This window comes from Periophthalmus magnuspinnatus, chromosome 16 (assembly GCF_009829125.3).
Source record: "Periophthalmus magnuspinnatus isolate fPerMag1 chromosome 16, fPerMag1.2.pri, whole genome shotgun sequence".
Lineage (NCBI taxonomy): Eukaryota > Metazoa > Chordata > Actinopteri > Gobiiformes > Gobiidae > Periophthalmus > Periophthalmus magnuspinnatus.
The window spans coordinates 4,291,512-4,314,610 of record NC_047141.1 but is presented as its reverse complement, the minus strand read 5'-3'; the positions used below and the strand labels follow the sequence as shown (position 1 = coordinate 4,314,610).

The window sequence follows — 23,099 nt, the reverse complement described above, 5'->3', positions numbered from 1 at the left end:
AAATGACAGTAAAGGACAAGTTACATTTTGACATAGGACTCCTTATTTGAGGAGATTCACAGTTCATGCATCCATTGGACGTCTGAGTTTGTGGAGAGTTTCTTCTTGAGTTTCTTTGCTGGATGTCAGAATAGTCTCCCAGAGCTGTTTGGATGTGAACTGCCTCCCGCCCTCATAGATCTGTCACTTGAGGCTGCTCCAGAGCGTCTCAATAGCCAAATAGAAGCTTTATGCATAACTGCCTCTGGAGGATCCTACACTTTAATGTTCACAGGACTCCAGAAGTACCAGCAGCTTCAAATACCGGTTTTGCTGCTTTGTAATGGAATTTTAGCAGCTGCTCTCTTAATCCGATGTATTTGTCTGGTAGAAACCTTCCTCATTGTGCCTTTATCTGCATGAATCCATGTGTGCTTTGAATCTACTACAAATCTCTTAATAGTACGATGATCACGCTTAAGGTTTTCATATCTTGTCCAAGGTCTTCAACTATTTCACGCTTTTCAGCATTACAGATCCTTTTTCTTTCCCATAATGCTTGAAAATGGTGGTCTGCTTAATAATGTGGAACGTCCTTCTTAAGTCATTTTTCTTTAACTGGAAAAGCCCTGAGACAAAAGACCATCCACGAGTTTTACTGGAAAACAAAAAAATGTACCTTTATGACACTTATAATTTGGAACGTGGTGTAGTACCTTTTTTCAGTGATTTTATATTATCCCAAAGACAATATATAGATCACATTTTTGTAATTCAGACATCTAAAGCGAGCCTGTATTAAATGTCTTGGTTGAAGATTTGCAGAAAATGTCAAGTTGTCCCCATTTTTGGAAGGAAAACACACAACACTGTTTCTGGTCTTTTTGTTGTTACTGTTGTTTTTGCGGCTCTTCTTCATCACCGTTACCGCAGACACAATATCCCATACTGTAAAACTGCTAATCAATATTGTCATTTTATTTTGCCAGTTTTTGTTTCATGTGGATAGGCCTTGTAATTAGAGATATTAACTATAAACCAGGTCAACACATGTATGGAATTATTTATGAAGAAATTGTAAAATTAAAAAGCCTTAAAGAGGGAGTATTATTCATTTCTTATTGTTTTTTAATTTACTACCCTGTTACAACATTGTTCCTTCATCAAAAACACGCCTGAAGAGGTTTTAGATGCCATCCATGCAAGTTTGATTAATCTAGTGATCTGTCCTGGGCCCTGTTGGAGTTAGAGACTTACACAATATTTATTATCCCAAAGAATCCAAATACTCCCTCTTTAACCATTTTGTACTTTTCTAAATAAAGTCTTGTGACACAACAATGGACATTAGTGGTATTTTTTATTTTTTTTTTTTAATGGGGAAGAGTGTATATGTGCTCAAACATCATATTTTTAGACCTGAGCTAAAGGTTTCATTTCTGTTTCCATGTGCGTTGGCTCAGGCTTCATCTGCACCAGTGTGAGTGTCTGTATTGACCTGCAGTCTCTAAATACACTGACATCACTTTACTGCTGCTGATCCTGTCCAGATGCTTCATCATAAAAGTCAGAGTCATACTGCACATAATGGTGCTGCAGGTCTTTATTTTATTGTATCAAACTTGCACAGTGTTGTGTTTATTTTTGGAACATTTATTTATCTTGATTTTTGAGTGCCTGTTTCGATTCTCTTGCTGTTCTTAAACTGGCGGGACAAATAAATGTATCTTAAATAGAGACGTGTGAACACCCAGTTTTACTAACAGGAAGCGCAGCCCTTTGTCTCCTGTGAGCGCACGCGACGCAGTGAGATCTCATCTAGTTTCACTTTTAAATCGCGGAGCCCTCCATAGGTAAGACGTGGCTAATCTTTACTATAAGGATATATGTGTACTTATAGACCTGTTTTAGTCTATTAAATATCCTGAAGTTGTGTTATGTGGCTTGTCTGCCTGTTTTGGATGGCACAGATGTCAGAGCTTCCTCTCCGTTTATAGTTTAATGGTTTTGCTGTAGACCTACTATTTCACTCACTGCGAGCACGTTTAGGTTTAGATATATTTCTAAAGAGGAGGTATATTTCAATCAATGTCGCACATATAGATAGTTAAAGCCAAATTCACTGTATTCACGAATCCTCCATCATTTCCTCAAACTCAGTACAATATGCTGTATCAAGTGACTTAAAGAGGATGTATTTTATTTATGGCAGGGTAAGTTTATTTGTATAGCACAGTTAAGACACAAAGTACAGAATAATGTTAAACCTTTCCTGTTTTGGTCTGTTTCAGTCTGTCAGTTACAGGAGCAAAGTGCGTCAGCTCTAAGTGTCTAGGTGGTGCTGGGTTGTTATTTGTGTTGTGGCATTTTTAATTTTCACTTTTGTTTTTAACCCTCTTGGCCCAGGAGAGATCGCAATATTAATGAAACATTCATGGATGACAGATAAAACCTCTTCAGACATGTTTTTTGATGAGGGGACAACATTATAACATGGAAGAAAGCTAAAAAATATGAATTTAGCATAATATCTCCTCTTTAAAGAGTAACTGTCTGGACATAAAATCTGATTTATAATTTGAAGTGAATATAACAAAACATTAAATAATGGATAGAATAAACCAGGTCAACAAATCTGCAATCTGACAGTTAAAAACAGCAAATCTACCATGGAAAGGGCACTTGAGCCATGCATGACCAGTAAAGGTGTGTTTTATTTACTGTTTCAGGCGCCATGTCACTCCCTGAGGAAGAAGACAAAGACTTCTCTTTAATTCCTGGTCTGTCTGGACCAGGACTTAAAGAGACATCTCCAGCTTTGTCCCAGCTCTCAGACCACTCCATGGACACGCCCATGTCCTCCAACTCAGAGTAAGAACATTACATTACAACATCACAACATTACAACATTACAACATTACAACACTACAGCTTTGGGTTTTTATCAGGAGGAGAACAGTGATATGTGATACTCAGACTAATGCACACTGCTGTTGAATAAATACTAATAAGGAGAGGCTATACGCACACACACACACACACACACACATTTTTGTATCTTGTAAATGCATTCACCACGAGCTCTGAGTAAAAGTTCTGTTTCTGAGTAAGTTTAAGGAGTGGTACAGTTGAGTGTTTTAGTTTGACCCTTACATTAGCTCATCAGACAGTGGAATGACGACTCCCTCTCTCTGGGCTCTGTCTCATTCTCTTTTCATCGGAAATCTACAATAGTGAAATTCACAAATCTTTCCCAGATTATTTCTATCAGTTACAAGCTCCACTCTCCCACTGGATTTATGCAACCACACCACAACATCTGGGAGGGCATCTGACACACTGGGATATAGAAGGATGGGAGGGCACCTGACACACTGAAAATAAAGTTAAAATTCACCATCCCGTTATTTGTGTGTTTGGTTTAAAGGGCGGTGGCTGATGGCTCCTCTGCTCCTGACTCTGTGTCCATGAGTGACAGTGTCTTCTCAAAGGGTCTCGTGGTGGATTTTAAAAATGAAGATTTACGGTAAGTTAAATGTTCTTTGTTGTTTTATCTACTAAGTTCTGTGGTCCATCTGTTTCACCTCTGTCTGAAAAAATCTGTTCTAAAGCTGTGCACGTGTGAAAATTCATGCAAGTGAATACTACACATGACATAGGGTTTAGGAGAGCTATGACACTTAGATGAAGGGTACACGTAGAACTTGTAAGAGTTGTGGTAGAATTGAAACAAATCATACAGTTATCTTAAAGGAGCACTGTGTCATTTTTCTGACGGAGGTTCTGACAATAATAAGAGGAAATGACAAACTCAAATTATTTTCCGTGTGGTTCTGCAGGGCGGTGGCTGAGAGTTCCTCTGCTCTGGACTGTGCTTCTCTGAGTAACTCAATGGCCATTGCTATGGATTTTAAAAAAGAAGATTTACTGTAAGTTAAAGTTTTAAATTGTCACGTTGTTGTTTTATGAACCTGGTTCTGCTGTCCAAATATCATATATAATGAAATGAAACCAGGAGTAAATATACTGCAAAACATTAAGCTAAATATTAAAGTTAGAAAATCTTTGGTTGATTTGAGTATTTTTTACTAGTTTATATTAATTTTCCTGAAGTTTATACTGGATTTAAAGAACTTCTGACAATATATTACATTGTTTTACAACCTAAACCTGTAAGTAAGGACATTGTTTTTGAAATACAAGACTTTGTCTGGCCCTATTGTCGAATTCATTTTTATTCCAAACTCATTTATCCTGAAACAAATGAGAATTTGTATGAAATATGTTAAATAAAAGTTGAAATAAGGTTTTAGAATATAGGCAAGTTTATTTGTACAGCACAATTCATACACAAAGTAATTCAAAGTGCTTTACAGAATAAGAAAGACATTAAAATCATAAATAATCACAAATAATCATCATAAAATGAACATTAAAGGAGAAGAGTGCAGAATAAAAACCTTTCAGTCATATGCACAGATAAACAGAACCGTTTTGAGCCTGGATTTGTCGTAACGGGTGAGTGTAGTGGACCAAAGGATGCAGACTCGGGGGAATATTTACAGGATTTATTGTAAGAATAGGACAAGTACAAACAGTGGGTGATCCGGAGGTGAGCAGGTGAGCAGGAACACAGGAAACACAGGGACCGAGGACATGAAGGGACGACAGGAAGACAGGCAGACCAGACGGGCGTAGGGCAGAACGGGCAGGAGACATCCAGGGCCGGAGCACAACAGGAACACGGGAACACACAGGAATAGAGGGAACACACAGGAATAGAGGGAACACACAGGAATAGAGGGAACACACAGGAATGCAGGGAACACACAGGAATGCAGTGACACGACGATGATCTTGCGCTGAGTCTCTTCTCCCAGCTCCTTTTATGCACAGCAGGTGTGTTGATTGCACTGATGGGCTGCAGGTGCGCGCAGGAGGAGCCAGGAGCCCAGCCCAGATCTGGCAGGTGAGGGAGGGAAAGAGCAGGACAGGAGTAAAACCAGGAGCGGACAGTGCGGATCATGACAGGATTTAAACATTGTCAAAGTAGAGGCCTGTCTCACATCTTCAGGAAGAATGTTCAAGGGTTTAGCTGCATAAAACAGAAACACTGATTCCCCATGTTCAGTCCTGGTTTAGTCCTTCTCATGTGAGATGGTTCATGTGGCTCATGTGGGAGATGTGCTTTGGTGCTGGTCCATGGAGAGACTTGTTCACACTGAGCTGCTTTAAAGTCTATTCTCTGAGCCACAGGAGCCAGAGACCTGAGCCACAGGACACGTGTGAAGTACTTCCTGGTTCTAGTCAGGACCTGAGCAGCAGTGTTCTGGATGTACTGCAGTTGTCTTAATACTCGGCCAGTGAGCAGGATGTTACAGTCGTCTGACCTACTGGAGACAAATGCATGGATAAATCTCTCTAAGTCTGGTTTTGACAGTTTACCTTTGATTTTTTTTCAATGTTTTCTTTTATTTTTTGGATTGTAAGGAGCTGCAGATGTGTATGTTCAAGTTATTTAACCAAACCTGAGTATGACCTTAAGGAACTATTGGCCACAAACCTGAGCTGACACCTACACATGTTTGCACATTAATTGTTTAATGTTTAACTAATTTTGGATATTTTGCAGAGATCCCAAGAAGCTTTCTGAAGGTTCCAGTGATGATAAAACTGATATTGCATCTGTATTCAAGGTGAGATTATTTTATGTATAAGTGATTCTTACTTTACGGTTTAAAGGTCTAGCTCATGAGGCATCTTGCCCCTGGACTTAACGCAGCAGCGAGTGGAGCAGAGAGCATGGGGTGTGGAGCATAAAATATCAGATGGAGTGAAGCAAACTGAGGGTGTGGTGCGTTCAGTGAACTAACAGAATTGTTAAAATAAATATTAAACCAGTGCAGTGAAAAACATGATTATCATACTCAAGACATAAAAAGCCTTTTATTTGGAAATGTTTACAGATGATAAATGCACAACATTTCAAAGGCAGGTGTAGGGCCAAGTGTTGGACAGAGCGCACATAGGCAAGGCAAGGCAAGGTTATTTGTATAGCACAATTCGTACACAAGGTAATTCAAAGTGCTTTACAGAATAAGAAAGACATTAAAATCACACAAATCAAAACATAAATAATCACAAATAATCATCATAAAATTAACATTAAAAGAGAAGAGTGCAGAATAAAAACCTTTCAGTCGTATGCACAGATAAACAGAACCGTTTTGAGCCTGGATTTAAACATTGTCAAAGTAGAGGCCTGTCTCACATCTTCAGGACTGTTCCAAGTTTTAGCTGCATAAAACTGAAACGCTGATTCCCCATGTTTAGTCCTGACTCTGGCACCAGCAGGAGGCTGATCCCTGAAGTCCTCAAATTGCGAGATGGTTCATATGGCACAAACATGTTGGAGATATACTTTGGACCTAGGCCATGGAGAGACTTGTTCACACAGAGCTGCTTTAAAGTCTATTCTCTGAGCCACAGGAGCCAGTGCAGAGACCTGAGCACAGGACGCATGTGCTCATACTTCCTGGTTCTAGTCAGGACCCGAGCAGCAGTGTTCTGGATGTTCTGTTCTGTGTTAAGGCTCGTTTGGAGAGGCCAGTGAGCAGAACGTTACAGTCGTCTAACCTACTGGAGACAAATGCAGGATAAGTCTCTCCAAGTCTGGCTTTGACAGTAAACCTTTGATTTTTGCAATGTTTTTTAGGTGGTAAAAAGCTGCAGATGTTATTGATTTGATGTGGCTGTTAAAGTTCAAGTCTGAGTCCATTATTACCTCTAGATTTCTAGCCTGATTTGAAGGTTTTAGAGAGAGAGACTGGAGGTGACTGCTGACACTTTCTCTATGTTTCTGTGGCCAAAGATGATGACTTCAGTCTTGTCTAAGTTTAGCAGAAGAAAGTTGTTTTTCCTCCACACACTGATCTGTTGATGCAGTGAGTGAATCCACTGGTCCATATTCACCTGCTGCAGTGAGACATAGATCTGAGTGTCATCTGCATAGTTGTGGTAGGACACATTATTGCTGCGTATTAACTGGCTGAACGGCAGCATGTAGAGATTGAACAACAGGGGTCCCAGAATTGACCCCTGGGGCACCCCACAGGTCAGAGACATTTTATCTGATATACATTTTCCAATTTCAACAAAGTACTCCCTGTTTTCTAAATAGGACTTGAACCAGTTTAGTGCCGTACCAGTCTCTGTAAGAGGATCCCATGATCCACAGTGTCAAAGGAAACACTCAGATCTAACAGGATCAAGACTGAGACTTTGTCTGCATCAGTGTTCAGGCGGGTGTCATTTGTCACCTTGATAAGAGCAGTCTCAGTCTGTGGTGGGGTTTAAAACCTGATTGGAAGACATCAAAGGAGTTGTTCATTTCGAGGAAGTTAATAAGATGTTGGTAAACAACTTTTTCAAGGACTTTGCCTAAAAACGGCAGATTTGAGATCGGTCGATAATTGTTCAATATTGTGGCATCAAGACTGCTCTTCTTTAGGAGAGGCTTTATAACCACAGTTTTCAAAGCGCTTGGGAATGTTCCAGATTGAAGTGACATATTAACTATGTGAGTGAGTGGTGACAGCAAACTGTTGAGCACAGACTTTAGAAATTTAGTGGGTAACACATCGAGGCAGCATGTAGATGAACTCAGACTGGTGACAATCTCTTGGAGAGTTTTGTCAGTTACAGGTGCAAAGTGAGTCAGCTCTAAGTGTCTCGGTGGTGCTGGGTTGTTATTTGCGTTGTGGAATTTATGGCATTTTTAATGCCCTGAACCTTGTCATTAAAGAATACTGCAAACTCATTGCACTTAGATGTGGAAATTAGTTCTAATGGCAGTGGAGCTGGGGGGTTTGTTAATCTGTTTACCGTTGCAAACAGGACATGAGAGTTGTTACTACAACTTCCAATAATGTCAGAAAAATACCTTTGCCTTGTTCTACATAAACTGTGATTGTGCATGTGCATTTTTTTCTGTAAATTTCATAATGAACCTGGAGCTTTGACTTGCGCCATTCCCGCTCGGCCCTCCGGCACTCCCTTTTTTGTGCCCTGACCGAGTCATCATTCCTCCATGTCGCTTTCTGCTTATCTTTAACCATTTTAACCTTCATTGGGGCAATGGTGTCCAGAACATTCAAAACACTCGAAGTTACAGAGTTCAACAAATCATCAACATCAGAACATGAGGCATTTTCAAAGTGTATCATTTCCATGAACAGTGCACCTGTTTTATCATTTATTTGTCTCCTTTGAACAACTGCAGGACCAGCCGCTGGTTTGGGAATAACAAACAGGTCAAAGAAGACACAGAAATGATCAGACAGAGCAACATCCACCACATTGACATTTGAAATATTTAGTCCTTTTGTAATGAGCAGGTCCAGAGTGTGTCCTCTGTTGTGGCTCGCTGACTTGCTGAGTCAGACCAAAGGTTTCAAGGACAGAACGGAGCTCTTTAGCATTTCTGTCAAACACATTATCCACATGTACATTAAAATCACCTGTAATGACTAAACCATCAAAGTCTGTGCATACGACTGAAAGCATCTCAGTAAAATCATCAATAAAACTCAGACAGTGCTGGGGAGGTTTGTATATGACTAAGTAGAGTATGGAGGGGGATTTTTTAGCTCCATTTTGAATGAAACATACTCAAAAGATGAAAACACTCCAAATGACAATCTGTGAGTAACTAAATTATCTCTAAAAAATGCACACACACCTCCACCATTTTTGTTTGCTCATGTTTCAGATTCAAATTTGAAGTTGGTTGGAGTTGATTCCACTAGAATTGCATCACCTGTGTTTTTGTCGAGCCATGTTTCCATTAAAAACATAAAGTCAAGACTAAAAGAAGAAATAAAATCATTAATTAAAAAGGACTTGTTACATAAAGATCTGACATTGAGCACAGCAAGTTTCAGATGAGTTTCAGTAGGTCTGGATGTTATCGTCTTACAGGGAATGTGAACTAAATGTCTCTGATTGGACGGTCTAACTGTCCTTCTGTTAATCAGTCTACGTTGTGTAACTGTAGATACAGCTCCATCACAGGCCTCAGCATGATATTATTTTTATCATGACTGTATGTCCTGGGACAGCAGAGGCCCCGTGTGTCCTAGCTCTGGGTGATAACAGCTCTGGGGGAGGGCAGGGAAGGGCGAGGAGGGGGGAGTTTGGGTGAGGGACCAGGTGAGAGAGCAGGGGGGAGTTTGGATGAGGGTGAGGGACCAGGTGAGGGCCGAGGAGGCGGAGCAGGGGGGAGTTTGGATGAAAGACGGGGGGGGGGGGGGGGGGGGGGGGGGGGGGGGGTTCAGTATAGTTGATGCCAGAAGTCTTGATCACACTATATTAGGTGTGAGGGGAGCCATCTTAATTCCTGATCTGATGAGACTTTCTAGATGGTCGGGAAGGGCCGTGGGTGAAGGTGGAGAGGAAAAGGAGAGTGAGGAGTCCCTAGAGGGAGTAGATGCAGCAAAGGGGACCCAGGGCTGGTCTGTGGGCAGGGGAGGTGATGTGGGTGCTGCTGCGACTGAAACCTCTGCTGGGGCTGTCACAGATGGGTTCAAGGCCTGTGACGAAGGCCCAGAGGGAAGTGATGCTGGAGATGAATCCTTCACTGGGGAAGGTGGTGGTGATTTGTTCTCTTGGGGAGGTGGTGATGCTGCTGAATCCTTCGCTGGGGGAGATGGTTGTGCTGCTGGTGGTGACTCTTTCGCTGGAGTAGGTGGTGGTTGTAGTTGTGGTGCTGCCGGTGGTGCTGACACATTGGCTCGGTCTGTGGTTGGTGCAGCAGGAATTCTTCTCTCATTCCTCTTTTCTCTCACTGGCCCAGGACCCTGTCCAGGCCGGTTTCTCAGAGTGTGGAGGAGGATATCCGTCAGCACTCTTACTCCACCTCTGCTCAGGTGCGGCCCATTCCCGTTGAACAGGTCGTCTCGTTTCCAGAATAGATTAAAGTTCTCAAAGTAGTGCTAAGTGCTGTCCTCTGGCTGCACATTCATTGAACAGCCATGTGTTCAGCTGAAGCAGCCGGGTAAATTTGTTCATCTTCCTTCTGTCTATGTTAGGAAGAGGTCCACTGATGAAAGTCTTAACCTCCACTTTATCAAGCTCCTCAAATAATTCAATGAAATTCTTTTTCAAGATTTCAGTCTGAATCATTCCGGTGTCAACTGCACCCACGTGCACAATCAGCTGTTTAGCTCGTTGGTATGTTGACAAAACCTTTGGGAGGAGTTTTGTAATCTCAGACAGAGGAATCCAAACTTGCTCGTACCCCAGTCACACTGAGTCACATCTCTGATAGCACCATCTCCTAGCAGCAGCGTATCTCTGACCTTGACGTTTGGCACAGACCGCCTGTCTGCCGCCGCTCTTTTGCCAACTTCATTGCTCTTGTTTTGCGACAAAAATCCATTTTCTGTTTGTATATTAACATCAACATCAGTCTGTGACAGTGGTAAAAATCTGTTTGTAAGTTGTATTTTGGGTGATGTAACTATATTAGCATTGCCTCTTATCACTTGTCGCGTTGGCTTGAAATTCTTGTCTTTAGTTTTGGAAAAGACACTGTATCACTCAGGTTTAAGTTGAAAGTAGCAGTTTTTTCACTCTCTTCTCTGAAAGTAACTGTAGGCTGCTTGCCACTGGAGGTCACAGGGAGTTGTGGGGGGGTGACTGTGTGTGTGTGACTGTGGACTGTGGGAGTGTGACATCACTCACAACTTCACTCCAGACAACTGAAGCCAATCAAAGTAGAAATTGACCTTGGGAAAGGTGATTACTCATTAGTTAGATATTCATTTTCATATCTATATTTACAGACAAAATAGTGAAATAAAAAACACCAGGATCATGTACAGCAGGTTAATACGAACATTTTAAGACCAAAATGACGGGTCTGACAGCAGCAGTTACAGTTAGATGGAGCCAAATCACACCCACATTCATTCCACATTTGGAATGTGATGGCTAGCAGGTTGGCCATGTCCATGTACAGTCTGTGATCTAATGCTTATTGTCTTTCAGCATGTTCAAGAGGTGATTCATGAGTTGGTGAGATCTGATCTGAGGAAGTTCCAGAGTGCTCTGAGCACAGACTATTTTAAAGATGACAGCTCTCATACAAAAGATCTGGTTGAGGAAACCAAACCCAGAGAAGCACTTCTGGACCTGACAGTGCATGTACTGAAGAAAATGAACCAGGAGCAACTGGCCGATTCACTCCAGACCAGTAAGAACTCACCTGAAAATTGATATACAACACATTTTCAGGAGCCTGTGATTAATATAAGCATCCATGGTCCCATTTAGATGTTTGAGTTTCAAATAAAATGTGAGAGTAACTAACTGAAAAACTATTGGCTAATGCTAACTAGACTGTAATATTATATGAGAGAGACCTGTTTAACAGTCCAAATCAGCTCATCTGTTGTAGTTCAGTTCTTTATGGTCATATTGTGTTTATGTCTAATTTGAGTAATAGAGCTTCAGACAGAGCAGTGCCTGAAATTAACATCATACCCCCAGAAAATATGCATGACATCAGCGCCAAGTATCAGTTCTTTCCTGTCACTGAAGCTTGAAATGATTAATACATATTTCAAATTTTCCATTTCTCTGTTTAGGGCTGTTGGCTCTCGTCTGCCAGTGCCAGATGAAGTCTAAACTGATCTCTAAGTTCCAAATGGTGTTTGAGGGAATTCACCAAACACGTAAAGCCTCTCATCTGGATGAAATCTACACAGAGATGTACCTCACAGAAGGAGGAGCCTCTCAAATAAATGAGGAACATGAAGTGACACAAATCCAAATGAGACGACCCAGAGCGATTAGGACCATCAGCTGTTCAGACCTCTTCGTCTCTGCTCCAGAGGGACAGAGGAGCAGAGTGGTGTTGACCAAGGGCGTGGCCGGTGTGGGGAAGACTCTTCTGATTCAGAGGTTCAGTTTGGACTGGGCTGAGGGCAGAACCCACCAGGATCTACACTTCATCTTTCCCTTCACCTTCAGAGAGCTGAACCAGCTGAGAGAGGAGAGCCTCAGCCTGCATGGACTCATGGGACATTTCTTCAGTGAAATGAACCGCGGCATTTGTAGGTTTGAAGAGTTTCGCTGTCTGTTCATTTTGGATGGGTTAGATGAGAGCCGTCTGCAGCTGGACTTCTCCAAAGCTCCGTCCATCTCAGATGTGAGAGAAAACCTCCATTGATACTCTCCTGGTCAACCTGATCAGAGGCACGCTGCTTCCTTCTGCCCAAATATGGATCACCACACGCCCTGCAGCGGCCAATCAGATCCCAGCAGACTTTGTCGTCATGATGACCGAGGTCACAGGGTTCACAGATGCACAGAAAGAGATTTACTTCAAGAAAAAATTCAGAGATGAAGATGAATCTAAGGTCCTGTCTAACGTGAAAGCCTCACGCAGCATCTACAGCCTCTGCTACATCCCACTCTTCTGCTGGATCACTGCCAAGGTCATGGACCACATCCTCCAAAGTGGAGACAGACAGGTCAGTTTCTCTTTCATATTATTCTGAACAAACATGTATAGACAATGACTGAGGGATTTAACATTGATATGGGCTCCAGGAGGTTGCAGTGAGTCCATTCACACCAAAGCAAAAACAGTGTGGTAGTTGGGCTGGTGCTCACATGTTCTTTACTGTGCCGCATTGGCATTGAGAATTAGTTTAAAGCGGGTAAAATCACAGTCCCACATGGATTGATACTTGATCCACCACTGTTGTCAGTTTACCCCCAGACTCCAGATGCATGCACATTATGTCATTCAGTGTGAGTGGTATAAAAATAAAATAGCAGCTAGGCCTGTCTGTAGGTTTAAGCCATGAGCTGCATCACCGGAGCCCGGCCCCTGGAGCTGTGAGGTGCAGAGACCTGCCCTGGTGCTTTCATTGGAGTCAATACTCACAGGTTTTCACTAATGATAGAACCATGTATGTGATTTTGTGTTTGCATAATTAAGACACAAAGATAATGTGTAATCCTTCTCTTCTTTGTCCCCACAGCTGCCCCAGACCCTGACAGAGCTGTACATTCACTTCCTGGTTATCCAGGCCAAAATCTCGAATGTAAAATACAAAGGACAATCTGGCATAGACTTTGTCTGGACCCCAGAAGGAAAGAAAAATCTGATGGTTTTATCCAAACTGGCCTTTGAGCAGCTGCAGAAGGGAAACCTGATCTTCTATGAGTGTGACCTGAGCGAGTGTGGCATTGATGTTACAGAGGCGGCGGTGCATTCAGGATTCTTTACTCAGATGTTTAAAGAGGAGACTGGCCTGTACTACCACAAGGTCTTCTCCTTTGTCCATCTGAGCGTCCAGGAATTTTTGGCAGCCCTTCACGTTCACATCACATTTATGGACTTTGGAGTCAACCTACTCTCAGATAAACAGTCTTTTTGGTCCAAAATATTTTATGGCAAAACTTCCCTGGTAGAGTTTTATAGAGCAGCAGTGGACACAGCTTTGGAGAGTCCAAATGGACATTTGGACCTGTTCCTGAGATTCCTTCTCGGTTTGTCTCTGGAATGTAATCAAAGACTCCTCAAAGGGTTGGTGAAACCAATAGGAAGTCCACAGATAAACCAGGAAACAGCCCAATATCTGAGAATTCAGTTAGACTCTGGTCTGTCAGTGGAGAAGAAACTAACTCTGCTGCAGTGTCTGATCGAGCTGAAGGACACAGGTCTCTGTGAAGAGGTCCAGGCCTGGCTCAGCTCTGTAAATATTCCCTCAGACCTGTCTCCTGCCCAGTGGAGCGCGTTGACCTCCATCTTACTGTCCACAGAAGAACCAGAGTTTGACCTGAGCAAATACCAACCATCAGAGACTGCTCTGCTCAACCTAATGCCCGTCGTCAATCTGTCCTCCAAAGCTCTGTATGTTTGTATATCAGTACAGGTCTGTTCTGTCACATTTAAAACTACTGAAGACAATCTAATGTCATGGATATGTTTTATACATGAAATGTGCAGTTGGTCCTTACATTATTATTACATTAACACCACGGTTGATTGACGTTCTTGTTCCTCCTCAGGTTGTGTGGTTGTGGTGTGTCAGACAGAGGCTGTCAGGCTCTGGCCTTTGTGCTCAGCTCTCCCTGCAGTCTGAGAGAGCTGGACCTTAGCTGTAATCCTCTGCAGGATTCTGGGGCCCTCCTGCTGTGTGAGGGGTTGAAGAAGCCAGACTGTGCTCTGCAAACACTCAGGTCTGTGAGGGTTTAGACTCTGCTATTACACTGACATCTCTTCAACTCCTCCTCTGCTGTTACACTGGCACCTTCTCAGCTCCTCCTCTCTAAGCCGATGTTCTGTGCTCTGTTTAAACTCCTCCATCCCTCAGGCTGAGCATCTGTGGTCTCTCCGCTCTGTCCTGTGAGCCTCTGGTCTACGTCCTGGACTCAGACAGAAGCAGTCTGACGGAGCTGGACCTAAGCAACAATGACCTCCAGGACTCAGGAGTCAAGACTCTGAGCAGAGCCCTGAAGAGCCCCCACTGTAAACTGGAGATACTCAGGTCAGCGTTCCATCAGCTAAAATAGTGCTAACAGCTAACTGCTAACGTACAGCTAACATAGAACTAACCACTATCCTAGAGTTTGATGTAACATTTTTGCTGTTTAAATTGGCCAAATTTGGAGTCTCATGAGACAGATGTTTTGATAAGTAGGTTTAACTTACTCTCTTCAGCCACAGAAAGTCGCTCGAATTCAGTCGCTGAGCATTTTACAATCCACACACAGCATTAACATTTTTAGTAAAAGTTAATGGAGGCGGCCTGGGTTCACCTTCAGGCGTTACTGGTGCACACCAGCAAAATCACCTGTACATGCGTTTTGGCGTTATTATTAAAATGTAATTACATTATAATCACATTATGTTGAGCCTTTTGCTAATTAACAATTAAAAACAAAGCAAACATCAGCCAAGTAATCAGCATTTCCAAGTCCCTTAACATTGGCATTGGTATTTCATTTTCACCAAGGGCCACATTAGCAAAATGGCTGCCCTCAAAGGGCCAGATGTACTACTTTTTTAACTTGTTAATTAACTGTTTCTGTATTTATTACTTATTTAAATGACAAATATTGCATATGCATTTGCCTAGATGTAAAAATATGGATGTGTAACTGTGTATCTCCTGATAAAATTACATTTTAAGACCATCATACCTTTTAATTTACCCTGTCGAGGGCCACATAAAATGATGTGGAGGGCCACAATTGGCCCCCGGGCCTTGAGTTTGACACATGTGGTGTAAACGATCCATGCCTAGACGGGGTCCGTTTAGGACTTTGGCACAGAGGAGTAGGGGCCAGAGCACGACACAGTTGCTCATGTACGTGCACATGTATGACTAGAGTATACAGGCTCTGTCACGTGTGCTGATGTTGACTAAAACAGTAAATAAACTCCACTCCAAACCACACAGTGCATCCACACATACTGTACGACTGTGGACAGTGATAGAAGTTGGAGCCTCTCGTCTCCTGTTTAACACTCACTGCTCCACACTGTTGTTAAATCCATTAACTCCCAGAGCGAACCACAACACGACTCAGATCTGAATCACTAAATCAGAGATATTTCTGCCACTGATCTTATTTTCTCTGTTAAAGTGTTAGCTCTTCAGTGTGATATATCAACAAATAGAGTTACTTGATGACATCACCAGGCTGTGGCTCAGGGTTGTGCAGATGTGTGGGTCATAGGACACTGAGCACGGCACGTTCAAAAGGCCTTGTGTGACTGCGCCCTAACATAGGGCTAATAGCTAACATAGTGCTAACATGTACCATGCTAATAGTTTCTGACGTGTGCTCTGCAGACTGTCTGGTTGTCAGGTCTCCAAAAGCGGCTGTGCATCTCTGGTCTCGGCCCTGAGCTCAGGAGGCTCATGTTTAAAGGAACTGGACCTCAGCTACAACTGTATAGAAGGAACTGAGGCAAAGCAGCTGACCGCTCTGTTTGACCATCCACAGAAGAAACTCAGGTAAGAAAACATCCCAGAAGATTATTATTATTATTATTAAAAATGTGTGTATTTATTAAGGGAGTAATATTACAACAAAGGCAAAAAGGATGAACTTTTATATAAACCTTTTCATTCTGTTTATAGCTTAGACCATGGAGGAGAGGAGAGATTACAAAATGGTTTTAGCAAATGTAAGTGTGACCAATTCTGAAGTTAAATGTTTTAAAGTCATTGACTTAAGGTAAATATATTGTTGTGTATTGCAGATGCATGTCATCTCACATTTGACCAAAATACAGCAAACAAAAGGATCAAATTCTCCAATAACGATCGAAGGATTTCCCTGGAGAAGGAGAAGCAGTCGTATCCCGATCACTCCGAGCGGTTTGATTATTGGAAGCAGGTGCTGTGTGCAGAGGGCCTGAGGGGGCGGAGCTACTGGGAGGTGGAGTGGAGCGGAGATGTGTACATCGCAGTGACGTACAAAAGCATCAGACGCAGAGGGACTGGAGAGGAGAGCTGTTTGGGGAAGAACGCACTGTCCTGGAGCCTTGGTTGCAATGAAGAGAAGTTCTCTGTGCTCCATGCAAACAGGAGAAGGTCTTTTAAAAGGTCTTTTAAAAAGTCTGCACATCGAGTGGGCGTGTACTTGGACTGGGAGGGAGGAGTCTTGTCTTTTTATGGTGTTTCCTCTGGTCAAAGGACTCACCTGCAGACCTTTAAAACCAGGTTCACTGAAGAGGTCTACCCAGCGTTCAGAATCAAGACCCAACCATCAGACTCCTCTGTCAGGCTGTGTCCAGTGTGATGTGGAATCATTGTCATTTTATGGACCTGATTTTTACTGTCTTAAAAACATGAAAATAGAACTAGTTGCTTATACAATATATCTGTACAGGGGAAAGACTTTTACTGAAACACATGGGGGCTTTAAACCTTTAGACCAGAGGTCCATCTAAGTTATTGAGAAGAAAACATTGGTTGACCTACACAGTGAATTGGACACTATTGTCACAATATTCATCAAAGTCATTTTGTGCATCTTAAAGTTTGTAATGTGTATGTTGTTTAGATGATCTATCTGTAATTTGCTCATTTGAGCGTCATGACTCTGCTAATACGTTGTGACATGTGCCTGAACCTGAAAATACAAATAAAATGTATCCCCGAGGGGCAATTAAAAGACACCGAGAGAAGCAGAGTTACCTGAGTGTGATGATGATGATGATGATGATTGTACTTTAATGCTGTAATAATGATCAGTAATAAACTTCACAGCTGGAGCAGTCAGTCTCTGTGTGTTGTGTGTAAACAAATATTTACCAGACCTGTTTTTCTAGTGTCATGTGACCAGTTCATCAGGGTTGACTGAAGTTACAAATGCAGCTCTATGTTCATACTCTGCTCTGTGTCTGCTACATAATCTGACATATATGGATCATCAGCCCTCATCACTACTCTGCTCTGCTGGCTCTCACCATCAGCCTGGATTCGGGCCTGGCCTCAGGCTGCTCAAATATCTTTTGGGCTGGGTCTACACTGAGAACCACCTGGTTCAGAGGGTTTCCTCACTTTCACTACTGACTTTCACCTTTTATGTGATCAGTGTTGGGAAGTCACTGAAAACATGTACCAAGAATACATATTCATAAAAGAAATACAATTTTAGATCATGTCTATTCAAAGTCCACTTTAAGTATATATGCCTCAAATCAAATTCTGTTCTTAAACTGATTCCTCTTAAAGTGCGTAGTTCACTGTCCAAAATGAACTTTGTTAAAATGTGGGTCAGTTCAACAGTAGTTGTTGTTATTTCAGAAATGTGGCTTAAGAAATCTGTAAGTGACAAACCCTTTTCTCTCAGTGTTTTACTGTATTTTGCTGTGACAGAGTCTGTGAAAGACGCCGAAGTGGCACTTTATGTTAAAGAATGATGCATGTTGAAGTGCAATAGAGAGTCTTTCAGTCAGTCTTTCTCTAGATGTCCCAGCACTGCAAAGATGTCCCAGCACTGTCCCAGCACTGCAGTCACATCCCAGGACTCATAATTACGAGTTTTAAACTCATAATTAGGACTTTAAAACTCATCATTTCGACTTCCTGTAGGGCTTTTTTTCCATGGCGGAAACGGGCTTCCATACAATATTCATCTACAACGACTTAATAAAAAACAAAAAAAATATGAAAGAAAGTGTTTTCTGTATAGTGAATGGAACAGGGCCCAGGTTTTTAGACATGCGTATATGTGTGTGTGGGGGTGTGTGGGTGTGTGTGTGTGTGTGTGTGTGTGTATGTATATATATATATATACATATATATATATATATATATATATATATATATATATATATATATATATATATATATATATATATATATATATATATATATATATATATATATATATATATATATATATATATATATATATATATATATATATATATATATATATATAAAATCTCTAGTGGGCATTCGAATGAGTAACTGGCTGTTACTGTTACACATGCACTCAAATTCTAATTAGTTATAGCAGTATTAAAATGATATGTACTGATGTATTCAGTTTATGTAGTGCTTTTTTGAACACTCAAAGATGCTATACAGTGCAGTTTTCATTCACTCCATACTCTGTGGTGATAAGCTACTATTCTACAGCTGCCCTGAAACTCTTGTGAGACTCATTCAGATTTCTGAGTGGATAATCTTCTTGAGAACCAAAACACCAAATTATAACAGGTAAATAGACTACCATGTCCACTTGTTTTCTATTTAAGAATAACTCTACATTAGAATTGTTATCAGTAAAAGCTATATTTGATTTGAAACTCATCTGGGTGCACAGTTTTGTCATGTTTATAGAATTTAAAATCATAATATGCTTTTTCATTAAGTTGCATGAAAAAGCAGTGACCTGCTGTATTGGTGTAAGTTTTAATTTAGGTATTAGGAACTGTAGAGCACCTGCAGCCAGACTCTACATTAAAGAACTGTAGAGTCTGGCTGCAGGTGCTGGGGTTTAGGTTGTGACCATTCAGATCAGAGAAGGTTTTTTTCAGGTTTAAACCAACTGGACTGAAGCACCTCAAGTCAGGCTCATTCTGCTTTCTGATTTTATAATTGTCTTGAACCAAAACACCAAATTATAGTATAAAGAACTTAGCCATCATGTGTAGTATTTTTGTAATTAAGACGAAATCAGCATTATAATTGTTATCAGTCACTATATTTGATTTGAACATGTTTACCTTTTATCTTGTGACAATCTAAAATCAAAATCTTACACAGTTCCTTTAAGACTAGTTGAATTGGTCAAATGGATCGTAGTCCTCTGGTGGTGTCAGAATGGACTTCAGAAACTCGGATATCACGGGTGGGACAACCTCTTGGACAACCTCTTGGATCACTTCAGGTGCAGGGGGGAGATCTGGCAGAGCAGGGGGCTCTATGGGCACCATGGGCAGGGGGAGGGGAAGGGGCAGTGGGGGCTTCTCTGCAAAAAACTTCATCACTTTTGGTAGCACCAATATAGCTACCAGTGCCACACCTGCTACTCCAGTCATAACTGCAGCATATTTGGCATAAGGCGGGCATCTTGTTGCTTGGTCTATGTATCTATCGAGGAGAGAGTTTTTGGCCTGCTCTCTGCTCTCCTCCAGGCTCAAGCCGCTGTCAGTGTGAATGCGGCTCTGCTCTGTCTGAATATCATGCTCTACTTGTTCCAAAGCATCATTGCTTAAGTACTTCTGGTTTTCATCAACCATTTTCTCCACAGTATTCAGGATCGCTTCCACCTAGGGGTGTCAAGATGATTACGTTAATTAGTAGTCATGATTATTCAGGTCACAATACAATCATAAAAACAAAATTCAGAAACAAAATAATATGGAAGTAATTTCCATTTAATTTAAACTTCAAAAAAGTATCATTAATGTGCCTGGCAAATCCAGAATAATATCTCTCTGTATTTTTTTCTACAGATTGATATCAGTCTGATCCCCTCGTCCTCCGTTGCGTCTCAAGCCCGGTCGTCCAATCAGATCTGTTATTTTCAGTGATACATGTGAAATGAAAGGAACTCATTGGTCATCTATTATTTACAAATGAAATCAAATTTATCTCATCTCAGATTAACAGGGTTTAGTGCTTCACTCATTGATTCTGCAGAAACCTGTGATGTTACTTCAAAATATTATTTCTCAAGTAGAAAGTACAAAGTAGTGGTCCAATAAATTACTCAAGTAAGTATTTGAAAAAAAGTAAAAGTACTACTCAATTTCAGTGACTTAAAAGAGGAACTGTCGGAACATAACATCTGATATAATTATAATTATATCATTTGGAGTTAAACTTATTTGAAGGAAAACTAAAAAAATAACTAAACAATGCACAAAATCTGTTATTTTCAAAGGACAGACACAAAAATGTGAAAAAATAAATCATCTGAAGGAGCGCTGTTCAAATAATTTAATATTGTCAAGATAAAGTTTTTGTCACTTGTAGATTCACTTACAGTCGGAAGAGGAACCAACATGTTTACTCAAGTAAGAGTACTGTTACTTCAACAAAATTATTACTTAAGTAGCAGTGAAAGTACTCTGAAAAGTACAATTACAAAAGTTACTCAATTAAATGTAACTGAGTAAATGTAATTGAGAACTACCCACCACTGCACAGAACAGACAAAAGTCATAATCATTAAGCCCTAAATCTTACCTGAAACTCATTGCTCCGCTGTGGGTCTTCCTTTTGCCGCTCTTTGGTCCAGTACTTGTTGTCGACCACGTGACAGCGCCCCCCGCAGGCCTGCACCAGCTTGGCCAGCTCAGTGTTCTCCTCCACAAACTCCAAGATGTCTGTGTTCTCCGGGAGCTGGTCTCCATGAGTGAAAATTACAATGGTGAATCGGAACATCTGTTATGAGAAAAGCATTGATTAGGATGAGGAGGTGGTGTCACACTGAGCGGACAAAATATTGTTTAGTGTGAAGTAAAAGTGGCCCATTTTGTCAACAGTTAACACTCCTGTACCTAGGCCTGTCATGATAAATGCTATATCAACTTATCGCTCAATACATGACAGATGGAACAATCATTTTTGGGGGTCAATATTTACGGTGGAGACTTTTTCTTTGCACTAGTGGGAAATACTTGCTTAATTTTTTGTACCATAGTTAGATCAGAGCTGTAGAAGGTTGAATTATGAACTTCTATACCTCATTATAGACGCACACTAACTACTTAAGTGTTGCATTTTGTTATGTATTTACTGTATCGCAATTCATTTTCTAAAAACTATTTTGTACATTTAGAATAGTTTTTATTGGGATAATTCTGTTTCATGGTTTGTTTTCAATATTATCATTGATCATCTATATTTACTTCACCAATGTACCGCCGCACTTCAAAATTTGTTTATTGTCCAGGTAGTGCATGCTAGTTGTGAAAAGCACTTCTAAACTCATCGCCGTGAATAATTATGATGCTCTGAACACATAAGGTAAGTGAGGAAAAACTGTGGACCACTGCAGACTGTTTAAAAAGAACTAGTTCTGTTTTTTTTTTTTTTACTTTTGTGGTAGAGGCTTTGCCACTTAGAACCTGGAAGTAAGCACAGAGAGCAGCGTTCTGATTGGCTGAGCTTGGGCGGTCCACCACAGTTTCACTTTACCATCTGAAAAAAGATGTTTTAAAACTATGCACAGATTTATGCACGTGGATATTAACTATTTACCAAAAGGTTTGTGAGGGCTAGGCAGGGCTGGCCCTAGCTTTCAGGGGGCCCTAAGCTGAATTTGCCTGTGGGGCCCCTGGCTCAACTGTTGGTGATTCACATTTGACAACATTAAAATTCTGCTCTCATCACCTTGACCAGTTGTATTTGTGTTTATGTGACCAACATCAGACTGAAAATATCCAGAATGTCACAACTACCACAGTCACAAGAACAGAACACAAACATATAAGGGGCGTTAACATGTAAAAAATTCTAGACATTTTTTCTTCATTTCTGGTGGATTTTAATGTGTTCCAGTTGGCGACAGTGGGCTTAAATTTACATTATGTCGGGTCCTTGTACCAGTGTAAACACAGAGCTGCCCTCACCTCTGCCCGACTCAAAAACAAATGGACAGATATTTTGCTACTATAGATATAAAACAAATGTAATCGTTTGAGAGGGATATTTAGGCTGCTGTAAACACACAAGCCCTGTGTCCAATAGAGCGTGATATATTATTTTCAATCTAAATATTTGGGCTCTTGGGGGCCCTCTGGTGGCCTCGGGGCCCTAAGCAGCTGCTTATTCTGCTTATAGGTTGGGCCGGCCCTGGTAGTGTGAAAATCAAGTAATTCAGCTTTAAAGTCCAGGTGTGATTGATCCATGGCTTTTACTATGGATTAGACCTGGGATTACACAGATACCGCAGCTTTAAAGTAGCTAGAACTTACAATATACTGGCTGTGCTATAGGATAGATAATAAATATAGAACATAGACATTTTAAATTATTTCCCAGGACGCACCTCTTCCCCAAACTGTGTCTTGATGTGCTCCACCACAGCCTGCTCCTGTCTCTGTACCTCTGCACGGGCATCACCAGCAGCAGCGCGTGAGGCCCCGGAGCGCACTGGACCAGGCAGCTCAGCCATTCACAGTGTCCCTCCAGCTCCGCGCGCTGCCACCCCACGCCCTGGGTTCCCACGACCCCTGGAGTGTAGATCACCGTCACTTTGCGCTCTTTCAAGGTCCTGGAGTGAGTCTGAACGCTTCGGATCTTTGAGTCGCTCCTGTAGCTCACTCTGAAAATCTTTTCTCCCAGGCTGCTTTTCCCACTGCCGTGTTTCCCCAGCAGGACGATTCTCAGCGAGTTTGGCTCTGAATAAAACAGAAAATATGTCAGTGATTGAGTCTTATTATAGTGGCTCAAATTCCCCCAAGAAGAAGTGAAATGGCGGCATCTAGTGGCCATGATACAGAACCACTGAGAAAGATTCAACTGTTAAAAAATAAATAAATAAATAAATCTCCAGGGTTCATCATAATTAATCTATATTTAATGATTCATAATTCCAATAAGTATTTTTATCTTCATGGGTTT

At 41.3% G+C, this 23,099-nt stretch overlaps 2 protein-coding genes across 2 annotated transcripts; one reads left to right on the top strand and one right to left on the bottom strand.

Annotated features, from left to right (window-relative positions):
• The first annotated feature begins 1,756 nt into the window (after positions 1-1,756).
• LOC117383509 (NACHT, LRR and PYD domains-containing protein 4-like) lies at positions 1,757-17,216 on the top strand. The gene is given in 14 exon segments (XM_033980692.2): positions 1,757-1,832; positions 2,709-2,850; positions 3,407-3,505; positions 3,819-3,908; positions 5,612-5,675; positions 11,029-11,233; positions 11,628-12,192; positions 12,194-12,515; positions 13,032-13,906; positions 14,065-14,235; positions 14,370-14,543; positions 15,855-16,019; positions 16,146-16,192; positions 16,268-17,216. Coding segments are annotated over 13 exon segments (3,456 nt in total). The 5' UTR covers positions 1,757-1,832; positions 2,709-2,713; the 3' UTR covers positions 16,810-17,216.
• A 2,084-nt stretch (positions 17,217-19,300) lies between these two features.
• Positions 19,301-22,650, bottom strand: LOC129456888 (uncharacterized). The gene is made up of 3 exons (XM_055227736.1): positions 22,525-22,650; positions 20,718-20,915; positions 19,301-19,795 (listed from the first exon to the last, which is right to left on the bottom strand). The coding sequence occupies exons 1-3, from the start codon at positions 22,648-22,650 to the stop codon at positions 19,301-19,303; spliced, it is 819 nt and encodes a 272-aa protein (XP_055083711.1).
• Positions 22,651-23,099: the final 449 nt, after the last annotated feature.

Bases quoted from the DNA above. Each gene is read 5' to 3' on its own strand.
- LOC129456888 (XM_055227736.1), bottom strand. From the start codon at position 22,650: ATGGCTGAGCTGCCTGGTCCAGTGCGCTCCGGGGCCTCACGCGCTGCT. The intron at 20,916-22,524 runs GTGCGTCCTGGG...TTCTCATAACAG, and splicing joins AGACACAGTTTGGGGAAGAG to ATGTTCCGATTCACCATTGT. The intron at 19,796-20,717 runs GTAAGATTTAGG...TGACACCCCTAG, and splicing joins AGCGGAGCAATGAGTTTCAG to GTGGAAGCGATCCTGAATAC.